General features: G+C 40.3%; 1 protein-coding gene across 4 annotated transcripts; it reads right to left on the reverse strand.

The window, feature by feature from the left end:
* Positions 1-445: 445 nt before the first annotated feature.
* Positions 446-7,317, reverse strand: LOC102777837 (tumor necrosis factor receptor superfamily member 5-like). 4 transcript variants are annotated; one of them, XM_087831607.1, is made up of 8 exons: positions 6,931-7,317; positions 6,717-6,809; positions 5,280-5,405; positions 5,039-5,197; positions 4,867-4,951; positions 2,731-2,864; positions 1,239-1,311; positions 446-594 (listed from the first exon to the last, which is right to left on the reverse strand). In XM_087831607.1, the coding sequence occupies exons 1-8, from the start codon at positions 6,971-6,973 to the stop codon at positions 546-548; spliced, it is 762 nt and encodes a 253-aa protein (XP_087687733.1). In that variant the 5' UTR covers positions 6,974-7,317; the 3' UTR covers positions 446-545. The 4 variants fall into 4 exon arrangements, 3 of the variants coding, with proteins under 3 accessions (XP_087687733.1, XP_087687732.1, XP_006792259.1); XM_087831606.1 differs by having other exon boundaries at positions 446-1,151; XR_015716765.1 differs by lacking the exon at positions 446-594 and having other exon boundaries at positions 1,248-1,311; positions 2,438-2,864; positions 6,931-7,313.
* Between the last annotated feature and the right edge of the window lie 7,176 nt (positions 7,318-14,493).

The raw sequence follows: 14,493 nt of genomic DNA on the forward strand, positions 1-14,493 counted from the left end.
CTAGAAATCAATTCAGTGTTGGAAAGAATGAGCATCAACGGTTTTTGTGGCTTAAAACAGAAACCGAAAACAAGCCATTTTATGACGTTTGAGGGCAGATGGGGATCAACTTCGCTTAGATAAATACAAAAAAGGGGAGAGGGCTTGAAGGAAATCGTAGGATCTAATAGCTGTGTCCCAAAACCAGGTATCCCCGACAGACACCGCCCTTCGCGGTCTACGTGGGCCGGGTCATTCGAAGACCGAGAAGGCCGGAAGTGCATGGCTGTGAAACTGGAGATGTGAGGGTGCAGGAAATGAAATAAAACCAGCTGTCTGTGATACCGACTAACATGTTGGCTCCTTAACTTCATAAAAAGATGCAAACTTTTTAGTGTCCATGAATCTGAAGAACTACAGTCTGCTTTACACAAGTTTGTTGAAGGTTTTCTTTATTGTCTCTGTGCAGTCAACCTTTTTTTTTTATGAAATATTCCCCATAAATACATTACAAGGATAACTATGGCAACGTAAAATGTTACGCTTTGGGATTGAGAACGTGTTGACTATGAACTTTCATCTACACAAACATCCACAACCAGTTCCAAGGAAAATCTGTATATGAAAGATAAAAACATTAGAAACTGCTCTTCTTTGTTCCATAATGCTGCAGTAAAAATCTGATCGTCTCTAAATATCGCAAAGTGCTTCATTACAAAATTCTAAGACATTAAAACAAAACTTCACACAAATACAAGTTTAAAAAGTTGAGTTTTTAGCTGCTTTTTGAAAAAGATCACAGAGTCCACAGTGAACATTTCACTGTTGTCTTGCCTGCTGCTTTGACCCATTCAGTGCTTCATTTTCTTTTCTTTCCTTCTCAGAAATAAAATAAAAAATATAAATACTTTCATTTCCTATATTGTTTTGAGTTTTATTTTTGTCTAAAAAAGTTATTACTTGACAGAAAATATCATCTAAATCATGATATCAGTGATCTTTGACATCCTCACATATATACATCTTTTAAAAATGACAATAATTAAAATCACTACAGCTATGGCAATCATAACTAAAACCACCACACAGCCAGTGATGGTAACAATTTTTCCCCTTTGTTTCAAACATTGAGCATAAGCCCTGGAGTTATCATTTGGTTTAGTGACTCACATCTGGAAGGTACAGAGGGGGAAAAAAATTAAAAAGTTGTTGCACTGGAAGAAATCACGTGTCCATGTCTGCTCTGAAGTGTCACTTACTTAGTGCGTGAGTGACAAGGTGTTAATGTTCCACTGCTGCAGTCAGAGCATCCACTGTCTGTGGAGGCTGTTCCTGCAAAACCACAAATATACACCGTTTTATACTTACAGGTCATCTTATGAAGGAGTGTCTGTTATGACCTCATCTGAGTCATTCTTTCATTCTGATATAAAAAAAACTCTGAAACATCTAAAAACATTTCTTTGTTTTTCTTAAGCTGTAAAAGAATGAGCGAGTGCAGCTTCAGGTTAAAATCACACCACAGAAGGCGAAACGGCTTCTATTGGACAGAACACAACAGATTATTTCATCCATCTTATTTTCACTGTAACTTTTACTCTTATTGCAGTTCTTCTTTTCCAACTGCTTCTCCCACAGTCTTTGCTTCTTTTCATCAGATTTGCTTTGAGCTGTTTGCCTGTAAGCTGTGACTTAAAGGGCCGCGAATGAAAAGTGAACCAGTAGGTCACTAGTTAGTTACCATTATACTTCAAATTAACACCATATTCATATTTATGACACATTAATTAAGGTATGTTCCACAGTTTCAGCATCAACAAAATACATCATAACAGACATCAAATCTGTTAGTTTGATTTTAATAACTTTATACAAGTTCAGTTATTCAGTAAAGTCCCTCCACAGACTTTATCTGATGTTGTTGTACATGAACTCCTTCAGACCAAAGCCCATCAGCACACACAGTACAGAGGATACATTACATTTCTGCAATGTTTAATGTGATTTGATACTCTACATGTTAGTCCTTTGTGACTAAATTACACTTTTAGTGAATATATGACTTTGGACACATGTTTTCTATAATTAGCTGTGGTGCCAGAAAAGTGATTTCCGGTATTTTCCAAAAAGTGATTGCCCCCATTTAAACCGTAATAAATGACCTTTTGGCCTAAAATGTGTAAAAAGTATGTCAAACATTTCTGTTATGAATGATATCGAGTCATTTTGAACCACAAACAACATTTTTTCCCACAAGGTAGAAGCTGCAATCAGTTTTTGACAAAGTGACTTTTATATGTGCTTCATGGATTCAGTTAAAAAGCCTCATAGACATTAAAAATGTCTTTTTAAAGAGATGTTGGGCCAAGAGGCAGAAATTGCAACTACTTACCAATATAAGCAAAGACATTACACATTAAAAACAAAACAAAAAACATACAGAAACACCAGAAATCACCTTTTGGAACAACACCGTGATCCAAATGCACCTGTTCAGTTGTCAATGCTGGGTCTTCTGGCCTTCCCAGCTAAAAGTCTATTAATGATATAAATAAACTTCTCATGGTTAGTGAGTTCAATTTTCTTTTTAAAAGGACATTTTTTTCCTTCCTTCTTCTTCTTTGCTTTATTGGTACACAAAGAAAATTAGTGTTACAGCAGGAAAAAAAACCCCTAAGCAATAACAAAAAGGCAACACTGTTGTTAAGGCTTTAAACTGAAAAGTCAACACAATGCAGACGATGCACTAACCTGTCACAAGGCTAGTAAATGCTACTGAGCAAAGCAAAAACGGTAAAAACACAAAGTAATGTTGACTTGATGTTCTCCCACAGACAACGTCACTGGTTGAGCTTCCTCTGACCTTTATCTGTGTGTTTGAGCAACTGTTGGGAAGGAGAAGTGAAAGAGAAAGAAAATCCAAATAAATCCACGTGACGGAGCAGGACCACAGAGAATTTTCAAGATAATAATTTTATGTAAATTGTTATAATATTTTGATATCCTGTCAAATGTTGATGAAAAACTGAATTATGCAGGTCTAAATATCACATCAGTACTGCCAACTTTTAAGTTCTAAGTTAATTATTATTTTATTTTATGAGCCTGACATAAAAATGTAACAGTGTATTAATATCTGTAAAGTGCATTCTATATGGGCTCCAGTTAGTATTCCTGCTGACAAGCATCTTGTGTTTTCACTCTAAAAACAAGATGTTTGTGATAAAGCAGAGCTCATGTTTATGTGTCCTAATGTGGCCATCAGGATTAACTGATGCCTCAACTGTGCTGTCATCTGTCTCGATCTATTGAAGGAGAGGTCAGAGGTCAAATGTGACATGCTGTTTTACATTTGTATAGGGTGCTTTCTATGTGTTGATAGTACGCACAATGTTTGTAAGAATTATACACTCTTAAGTCATGAGGATTTTTGTCAGTTCTACACTCCAACAAGTGTAGAACTGACAAAACATTTCAAGCTATCATGTTTACAGACAGAACGGGACACATGCAGAGGTTTCCAGAGGTACTCGTGTTTATCTTCAATACACAGTAACTGAGACACCACCATGTTATTATTAATGAATCTCTAATAATCTATGACTGTAGTTTAAACTATTCAAAACTTTATTTTAAACAAATTCAAAGTTTTTCTTGTACCATTACAATATTTTTAAAATAAAAGTTGGCTAATTTTCTGTTTAATCAGCTGAATCACTGGTCCTCAGGTTACTAAAGGAGGGCAATTCCCAAAGTTCTGTGTGGAGGTGGGTAATATATGACAACTGAGATATGAAGATATTGAAAAAAATACTGTATGTTTTTTAAATGCTTACAGGCAGCAGCATTAATAACTGTAAGTAGATGAAGCATCCTTCTTTTCCAGGGAGCTAGTCTCACCAATGTCAGACTACTTAAACTGAAGTGTGAATCTAATGAAAGAAAATGTAAGCACAAAAGTAGCCTAGGTAGTATTTTCCCTGGAATTTTCAAGTGAAAGTATAAAATAATTTTTAAAACTTGAGTTTGAAATTAATTAAATGGCCTTACTCTTGTAAAAAGTTAGGAGCTGCACAATATTGTCATATTGTTACGACCCGGCTCAAAAGCCGCAACATAAAAAAGGAAACGAATACCAGAGTGTAGGTGAACAGAGGTTTTATCTTAAAATGGAATATCAGGTTGGTTAAAATGGCTAGTGCCACCAAAGCAAAGACTAGTGAGCTCCCTGGGAAGCTTGCCTCAGGTATGCTTTTATCCACACCTGACTAGGTATGGCCAATTAGCACCAGCTGAACACACTGAGCAGATTAGAGGCTGCAGAGGGACGTAACAGATATATTAATATTAAAAAATATTTTCTGCCTTGGTCAGTCTATGCTTAAAGTGTATGCTTAAAGTCCTGCTTTTCCATCATGTGACTGCATCACTAATTTCCATCCACTGTTTGCTCCTCCTGTTATATAGAGCCTAACTAGCGAGTGCAGCTAGTGACTGCTCATGTCCCATGTGTCTCGTTCTACTCAAAGGTGTGTTTTCACCCTCTTCTACCAGTTTGTTGTTTTCACTTTTTTCCAAACAGTTTTTCTGCATGTTTTTGTCCTGTGTTCACTGGAAGCTGCTGAAGTAGCTCCATTTTTAGTTGCACACTGCTCTTACATTCAGACATGCATGGTTTTGACTCCTTGTCATAAACACTAGGATACAAACACATATTCTTGCTATAGCGACACACAGTGTATAGTGTAATAACGATATTATTGCAGATGATATGATGTGGCACAGCCCTAGTGCGAAGTATATGAGAGATTCCATTAAGACATTGATGATCAATAACTGACAATAAAATAAACACTTAGAGTGATTTTGTTATAAATTATGACCTACGTTTTCCAAGCAGTGCAGTTCACACCGTCTTTGGAAAAGAAGCCTGGCTGACAGTCTTCACACACTATGTCACTTCTGCTGGTTCCTGAAAGAAACACATTCATTGTTACACAAAAACATCACAATTTATGTATTCATCTAAAAAATAGACTTAGACTTTAAACTTTCTTACCAGGTTCTTTTATCCTCTGACCAGCTTCACACTGTGAATGTTTCTCTGCCAAACTACATCCGTTACTCTCAATCAAATCTTTACAGTGATATCCATTTAAAACATCACACACTGTGTCCGTTTTTGGTGTACAGTTCCGCTTGACAAAGAGACCATGACCTAAAAAAAACATTGGTGCAATTTGAAAACCTTTTTATTTTTTAAATTAAAAATTGACAAAGAAGTTTCCATCTTACTGTACCTGTATCACAGGTATTGCAGGGGAAACAGTTAGACAGACCATTGAGTTGGTTCATGAAAGTCCCCAGTTCACATGAACGGCACCGAGTTCCTGAATATGCTGTGCAGTCTCTCTGAACAACTGTACCTGTTCAACACAGCACAACATTTATGTGAACATTAAAGCCACATTAAAGGTCAAGAACACAAACGCACAGTGAATGCACAGTGTATTAAATCTGGGGTGAATCTTTTTAGAGACACATTTTAGAAAACTTTAAACACCACAACAGACTGTGTAAAGTTACTAAGCAACCACCAGCTGGTACTGGCAAAATAACTGCCAGAATATAATAGTTTCCTCTGTACTCCTACTATATTTTGAAATTTTTTATATTTCAAGAACAATTGGTGTGCGCAATTATTGCAAAATACAAAACTGCGTGCATGTGCTGTGGAGCAGATAACAGTATGCACCACTTACAACTTTTTCTGATAGTGGAGGAGCCTCTGCTCTGTGAACCATCTGCATATTTCACGTAATTATTACAACAACAAGATAACACAGACTAGTAGCTTACCTAGTCATCTTTTGGGCATTATGAAGAACTAATTGTTGATAGATAGAGAAATGTTTCATCACCGTTTCAAATGTACGTGTAGATGAAAAGAATCAACTTTTTTCAGGTACTAATAGATGGGTATAAGAAATTGCCTTGTTTAGAATTGTACAATCCTTGTGTGCATCATTATTTTTTCACACAGTAGCAGTTTCAAGATGTGACCAAAAGAGGTCATTGTGTGTCTCTTGTATGTATTACTGTTGGGTCTACCTTACAGTATAAACTGCTTTGAGGCGACTGTAGTTGTGATTTGGCGCTATATAAATAACATGTGAATTGAACTGTGAATATGGGGATCAAGTTATTTTTAAACCTCTACAGCTCTGGTACATTTGAAATGGTTATAGTGTGCCACAAAGCCTTGCATTACCCCACATTTCACCCTGTGCCAACAGTGCTGTAGAGGCACATGCTCAACACATATGATCATATGAAATGACGTTTCAGTATGTGTAAGATGAACTGAGTCGAGGTGGACTGGAGGTATGAAAAAAAGGTTTATCTCATCTGAAAGCGCAGCTTAATAACTTGTTTGTGTGCTGCCCCCTCAGACAAACAGTTACAATTTATTTACAATACTTGTGATGTTTCCTGAAAGCTATTATTTGAACTGTGTCAATTCTAACTATTTATGAAGGTTAGTTGACAGTTTCAGGGGAAAAATGATTTAAAAAAAAGAGCAGATTTTCTGGTTTATTAACTTAAAGAATTATGAGATAAAAGAAGCAGCTGTAACATCAACTAAAATAGACGGCTCTTTATTTACTCTTTATTCTCACAGTGGGAACTCACATAATGTGGGCGAGTTTACTTCTAGAAAGGTTTTCTTATCGTACCTTCTTGGCACATCGGGCAGCACTGCCCATCCCTTGTTGCATACTCCTTTGTGTGACAAGACACCGCAGAAACCACGGAGGCAGCGCGACATGCTGCAGGCAAGCACAGGATCAAGACGCTGTGATAAGTATCCTCCACACAGGCTACAAGCTAAGCTAAGGTTAGCTTTACATAAAAGGCGTACTGCAAACACGGAGCTGTTGTTTGACTTACCAAATACGAGGAACACAGAAACCATGATATCACAGGCTAACATGCTGCCTTATATCGCGACTAAAGCAATTCTTTTTTAAATAACAGTAACGCTTTAAAATTCTGTAGTGAAAGTTAGCTTAAACGTTGCTCTTCGTTTAGTGTGGGCGTTCATGCTGAAAAGCTATCAGTGTTCTGAATGGTTAACTCTGGGATTGTGAGGCTGCTCCTACGTTTGCGAAATTTCTATTGAGGGACCATTTCTAATAAAAATTCCGAGCAGTGTTGCCAACTCCTCAGTAAGGAAAGCTGTCCTAAAAGTCGCTAGAAGTCGCTAAATGACGTCATCGCCTAATTTGCATAATTGGTCATGTTAACGTAATTGTAACCTACGCTGTTGGAAAGAGAAATAACATTGTGGAAGAGACATAAAGTGAGCAAAAAACGTCCTAAATACATTTAGAATTTATTTACAACTACAAATTAAATTTCTTTTAGCAATTATTTTTTTTTAATGTCACAATTCCAACCCTGCTCCTTTAACCGGGCTTCGACTGGCAAAAGTGACACAAAATAGGCACTCTGGTGGAGTTACTTTGTGTGTGTGTGTGTGTTTATAAGTAGTTTTAAACCTTGTGATCCACAAAACAGCATAACGGTAAAAGAAGAACTGCAGTCAGTGCGGGAGCAGCGGCTTCGCTCATGCACGGTTCATTTGCAGTTTGGACGCGTAGGTGTGAACATCTCCTGCAGCTGGGGGAGGACTATCCTCCGCCCGTGAGCGCTTTAGCACGGGTGAGGTGCCCACGGCAGCACCGCTGCTTGTTGAGAGTAAGAGCAACGCGCCCTTTCACGTCAAAAAGTCGTCATAAATAAGTCTCCAATAACACCAGAAAAAGTCGCCAGATTTGTCGCTAGTCGCTTTTTAGAAAAAAAAAGTCGCTAAGGGGGTCTGAAAACCCGCTAAATATAGCGACAAAGTCGCTAAGTTGGCAACACTGATTCCGAGAGTAAAAAACTGGAAGAAACTTTAAACGTAATCTGGAACGCACCGGTTGTGACGTACTGGATGGAGCACGACGACGTGAATTCATAGTGCGTTTTTGATTAAATCAGAATTATTGAACTAGGGCGTATTCCGACTTCCAAGATGAGTGGATGACGGTTTGTAGTGGGACAGGGCCAGAAAGACGGAGAAACAAGGTGATGGGATGGAAGTGTGGTGGGGGCACAGTGCCCCAGTTTAGAAGAAAACAGTTCAGACAGAGGTAGTATAGTCCGGAAATACGGAGCCCCGCAACAGACATTGGAGGAAAAAATAATAAAGATGAACTTTTGCGAGATCAAAAGTTGAAATTACTCACAAGGGAATATGTATGGTTCCCATATTTTAAGAAATGTATTTATTTATGCAAAAAGTGAATTAAAACTAGTAATAGGTGGTTAGTTTGTGATATTACTCTGACCTAAATTTGCTGCTCTTGTGTTTAAGTTTTTGTCCCAGTGGTAGGTGGGTCACTTTGCATACAACTGGGTAGTAATTTATAGCCAATACCCTGTGCTGTGTATGTTTTTTGAATAAAAATTTCAAGGAAATGCATCACTTTGTCTTGAATTTTTATTAGTGTAAATGTACGATTGCATTTTGGTAAAAGGAACACACAAAATATTATAGTTGAAACCTGGACAAGAAACAAAAGTGCCAAAGTAGTACATTTTTATTCATCCTAAGACCAGTCTGGTACTTTGGTCCACCTCTCTCTGTACTGCTACTACTACAGTATCAAAGGAAGACGTCAGTGAGGGGAAGAGGCTGCGATATACCGAGCTGAAGGCAGAACAGGAAATCTGGAGAGCAGCAGTTTGCCCAGTGGATGTCAACTGCTGGGTTTCATCACTACAACCACAGACACACTTCCCAAACACCCTCAGGGAAATTTCAGGGACTGCTGAGCACTGCAGTCTAGGGCTAGATGAGGAGAAAAAAAACCCATCTGGGCCCTGAGATGTTACGGTAAACACCCAGATCTGAACAGCCTGAGGTAGGCCTCTCTCAGCAGAGGGTGTATTGTGAGTAAAATACACTCCCTACTGAGGGTGTATTTATGTTGAAGGACACAACTGAGGAGGGGAACAACTGACCAGTGAAACTGTCTGAGCATCCAGTTAGCATTAGCAAAAAAAACAAAAAAACACTAGTAAACCAACATGAATAATATAAATTTTAAAAAAAATTTCCTCACATTGCAAAGCCATGACATAACATCAATCCTGGACCAACGTTATTATAATAATGGCAGAACAAAACCAACACAGGGATCTCAGATCTGTAACCACCATCCTGTAATAACTGAGATCGAACTGGGTGTAGAGGAGTATGATACAGGGGGTGCGCAGAAGTGGTGTTTCATTTCTGCTCAGGCTTTTTAGTGGCCAGGAAATGCAACATAGTTGATATGAATGTTTATGATGTGTATAATCCTGTTCTACAAGCAGCAAGCTGACTATAAAGAAGGAAGTGAGAGCAAAAAGAAGATTGTACCAAGGTGGACAAAGGAATGTGATAAAGTAATTAAAAGCAATTAAAAGCTGAAATAACTTTTAAAAAAAAATAAAAATAAATCTTACTCAAAATAAAAGGTCACAAGAAGAATTATTAAAAATGCAAAGGGAGACAAACACGGTAAGGAAAAAGACAAATTCTTGAAGTCTGATCAGTGGTTAAAAGGATGAATTCCATTAAAAGAGAGTATGGTATCCAGTATTAAATGTCAGGGTAGCTACATGATAAATGGACTGGTTCTGCTTTTCTACTCAATCTGAGCACTTAAAGTGCTTTACACAACTTTCCTCACTTTTTGTCCTATCTAACATTCACACACATCGGAGAGCAGCTTGGGATTAGTATCTTGGATATCTTAGGATACTTGGCATACAGACTGGAGTAGCCAGGGATCAAACCACCAACCTTCTGATTAGGAGATGCCCTAAGAGAATGATGAGAATGATGAAGCTATGACAGCTATCTGGATCTATGTTACGGTTCCATAAAAGGTGCGTACACATCTGTGGCTGGCCCCGCCCTTGGATCCTCGGATCACAACATGGTGCATCTCCTGCCAGTTTATAAGACTGTGCTGAGAAGAGAGAAGGTGAGGAAACACCACATAAAGGTTTGGAGTGACGACGCCTCTTTAGCCCTGCAGGGCTGCTTTGACTGTACAGACTGGTCGGTGTTTACAGAATCGTGTAGAGACATTAATGAACTCACTGACGTTGTCTGCAGCTATATCTCCTTTTGCAGAGACATGATAACATCAACATAGATCCAGAGCCTTAAGAAGCGTGTGGGACAATTCACATACTGATATAAACTGCTCAGTGTTTTCTTCACGTCGCAGTGACTAAAACCGAAGTGAGCAAAGCAGAAATCTTCTGTTCACCCCTGTCCTCAGGGATGCGGTTTCTCTTTGCACAACAGCCAGCATGATGCCTGCCCTGTCTGGGGATCGTCCGCGCTAGGAGATTGTAGACGGTGCCTGAAGCCTGGTTGATGTCCCCGCAGTTAGCTGGGCTTACCATATGGAATGTGTTGAGGGGTCATGCAGGAGCATGGTTCCCAGCACGCTTCCCAGGAAGACGATGACGTGCTGGACATCAGCCTGGACATCTATGATTTGTCACCATGCTCCAGACGTACCAGGCAATGTGCCTGGCGGAGCTCGGGTCGCTGGTTCCTGATGACAGCCCGCTGGCACCTGTTGTTAATGTGGTCAGTCCCGCTGTGCAGCGCTCTCCCTGGGAAGAAGGATGGCTTTGACAGTAGTGGCATAGGGGCACCTATGGCTGACCCTCTCTGATGTCCCGGAGAGGGACAGGGCTGTATATATGGATGAACCAGTGTCTACAGCTGGGTTATTCAGACATTAGGTTTGATCTGAGGAAGAAGCAGACAGAAGCTCTGTGCAACATCATTCCCAGACATCAGGCGAAGCCCAAGCCCACAGCTAGCTCTCACAGACCCACCACTCCTCTGCCGACTGGCAAGAGACCGGCACCCACTGTAGCAGTGGGTGTGCCGCCAGCGGAAGCACATCCTCCAGTCTGATCTACATGCCAGTCAGCCTGAAGCAAAGGGCACCGGCGGGACCCGACGCCAAGGAGGAAGAAGCCTCAGCCCTCCCAGTTCTGTTTCTAAGTGAAGAAAGAGTCCAGTGGCAGGGAGAAGCTGCTTTTACCCCTCTGTCGCCGTCCAAGTTCTGTTCAGGTTGTCAGCCCCAAGCACAAACCCCATGCCTACAAAATGCCTAAGGCTGTAACTCTGGAAGGTTGCCTGCACCAAAACATATGAATGTGCATATTCCCATGTTACAATCAATAAAGAGTGTTTACTGTCAAATAATCACAAATACTCAGCATGCAGGAAAAATGAGCCAGGTCAGGCAGGTGATGCATTCCCCTGCAGACACACTCGGGGACGACATGCCCCACCGACGGTGCTGCACGCCCGCTGGCTGGCTGCTCACTTCCCTCAGTGACACACTTGCGCCCTCTCCGTGGGTGCTGCAAACTGTTGCTATGGGTTACCAGTTGCAGTTCCAGGTCAAGCCGCCTCCTTTCTGCAGAGTTGTAAACACTACCATTGGCATCGAAGCAGCAATGATACTGAGGGAAGAAATAAAGGCGCTATTGCAGAAAAGAGCAATATGAGTGGTCCCCGCATCAGAGACATAAAACGGTTGGTACAGCTGTTATTTTGTTGTTCCGAAAAAAGTTGGAGGACTTTGTCCCATCCTGCAAGCTGTGAGTCTTGAACAAGTATCTATGAATGTACAAGTTCAAGATGCTAATACTCAGACAGCTCTTGAATGCAGTCACCCGCGAGATTGGTTTGTAACAATCGATCTAACAGATGTCTGTGAAGGTCCTCAGTCATCCAGGTCATCGTAGTCAAAGGAGCTTGCAAAGAAAAGCGTCTGGACTTCTTTAAGTTACTTGAAGACGTTTCACCTCTCATTTGAGAAGCTTCTTCAGTTCTAAGGTCAAATGGGTGGGAGTCCCAGATTTAAACCTAGTGGGAGTGTCCCCCCACAGAGGAACAAAAGGACCCCCTGATGATCCTCTAATCGCCTGAGCCAAGGTGTGAAACTGGGTGTGGGTCCCAATCAGCTAGAGTTTCAGGTGAGCTCATTGTGAAACCTGGCCCCACCTTATCATGCGAATTCCTGAGGTCAGACGGCCCAGGATGCGAATTCCTGAGGTCAGGAATTCGTGAGGAATCCTCAGGAATTCGCATGATAAGGTGGGGCCATTGTTGTTTTGTTAATATGTTACCTTCTTTGTCAGCGAAACCATTTACCTTCAGTGACAGCCTTCCCGGGAAACTCTGAACTGGTCTGCATTCCCTGAGGAAGGAGTTGTCGGGTGAAAAGGGGTGTTTTACTTCATTTTTAGCAGAATCATCATCATTATATCAGAATCATTTAATAAGCATTGCATTAAACATTGATTGAAGTTATTGACATTACATTTAACCTTTTTATTACAGTGATTGTTATAACCTGGTGTTAATCTTTTATTTACAGGTGTCAGAACAATTATATGATCTCTTTTTTGCAGGTGTAAACATGATCACCTTATACATATGGCAGTTGTTGCTTATTAAAGAGTTGTGCCCGAGTTAATAAGGGTTAAAAACTTCAGTCAGCGTTATGACTGGCTGATCCATGGTGTGGGATGACTTTGGGCTCAGGAGGTTGCACGCGCTTACATAACACTGATATTATGTGATTCTTTGTGATTTTTATTCAGTTATATCTTTTAACTAAACTTTGCTTTGTTTATTTGTCTCTGTTGATTCTATGTTGATGTACTTTTTAACATGTTCAAAATAAAGATTCAATCAATCAATTTATTAAGTTTTTAAGTAATGGCAGTTCATTAAACCAACATGCATTTAATATTGTAGCCCTGACTCAGCGTATTATACACAGGTCAACTTGATCATTTGGAAAACCTTGCAGCTGTAATGTTGTGTCTCCGTAGGGGACAGTTGGCTCCGAGGAGAGGCGCTGGAGCCAGTGTCTGTCCTCGAGACGAAGAGAATGTTTTTCTTGATGTGTCTAAAGTTGTCAATATTGACTGTATTGTATTATCTGTACGCATGAGGGGGCGTTCTAATACCCTGATTTTTATAAAACAATGAGTGTGTGGAGTTTGTATTGAGATCTGATGCTGTCTGATGTATGGTGTCCATCTCCCACGCGTGTGTTCATTAAATCATCGTTTGACTTGACCCGGCCGGACCAGTGTTGTTATTTTGGGTTTTCCTCCTGTATCCCTCCTCAATATTTGAATCCGTAACAGTTTTGGGGGCTCGTCCTGTGGTATTGAGGGGGAAGTTTTGGAGGTTTGGACGGTCCGAGGTGGTCGAACGGGCAGGCACGAGCCAGTGGTCTGACGTGAGTGGGCAGGCCAGCACATCTAAAGGTAAGGCACAACCTGTTGAATGTAAATCCAAACTGTGCCAAATTGGATTGTATAAATTAAAAGTCTACTCACTGAAATTACTGGTGAAGGCCTGTTTTGATTTTGATGAAAAATCTCATGAGTGTTGAAATTTGAAATAAGCTTATAAGAAATAATTCTGAGTTAGAGGCTCAAGGTAAAAGAAATAATACTGAGTTAGAGGCTCAAGGTAAATGAAAATAATACTGAGTTAGAGGCTCAGGTAGCTTGATAGGGAATTGGTCATTTTGTGAGTTAGAGGCTCCATTGGTTTAAAGGATTGCATCTGTGTTGGCCATGTTGAGAGTTAGAGGCTCCATTGTCCATAACGTTGCATCTGCGTCAGTCATACTCTTGTTTTAGAGGGTTGACGGCGGTTTAAAAGTATTATAAATTTTGTTAGAACGGTGGTTGGAGGCCACTAGGAGGCGCATAGCCCGGAGGTTACGCTCCCTCCTGGCCGCGGACGCGCAACCTTGACCTGTCGGCGAACAGGGTTAGTTCAGTTGGTCACTGTGGAGCTTGGGGCACTCCAGAATAACTAGGAGTTAGAGTCTCCTTATCTGCGCTTTTTTGGGCACTGTAAATTGACTTAGGGACTTTAGAGATCAGGCCAGATACAGTTAGAGGCTGATACTGGTTAATTGATTACAAAAAAGTTGGACTTTCTTCGGTTGGACCCGTTATCTTAAATTTGTCAAAATTGTGTAGGCGCTAAAACTTTCAGGCCTGAGAGTGAGTGTAAATATAAGACGTCTGTGTAAAATAAGATAGAGAGTTGAATGTGAAACGAGGCTGTGTGTGACGATAGCGTGCTGCAGCGCTGCGTGCCTGATTGGATTGTGTGTGTGAACATGCAAATGACGTGGCTGCTGTGAGGTACACAGAGGGCGTCCATTTTGTTTAGAGTGTGATTGACTGTTATGATTATGCTTTGCAAGTATTGTTAAAGCCCTGTAAATAACATGCTGGGTTTGTGTATTATGACAATATAAATGAGTTTTGAATATTGCTGTGAATATATGATTAATGACTGTGGTTGGCATGTTTTTCTTGTGTTCCATGGCTGAAAAGTGG

This window comes from Neolamprologus brichardi, chromosome 18 (assembly GCF_056152115.1).
Source record: "Neolamprologus brichardi isolate AB-2024 chromosome 18, ASM5615211v1, whole genome shotgun sequence".
Taxonomy (NCBI): domain Eukaryota; kingdom Metazoa; phylum Chordata; class Actinopteri; order Cichliformes; family Cichlidae; genus Neolamprologus; species Neolamprologus brichardi.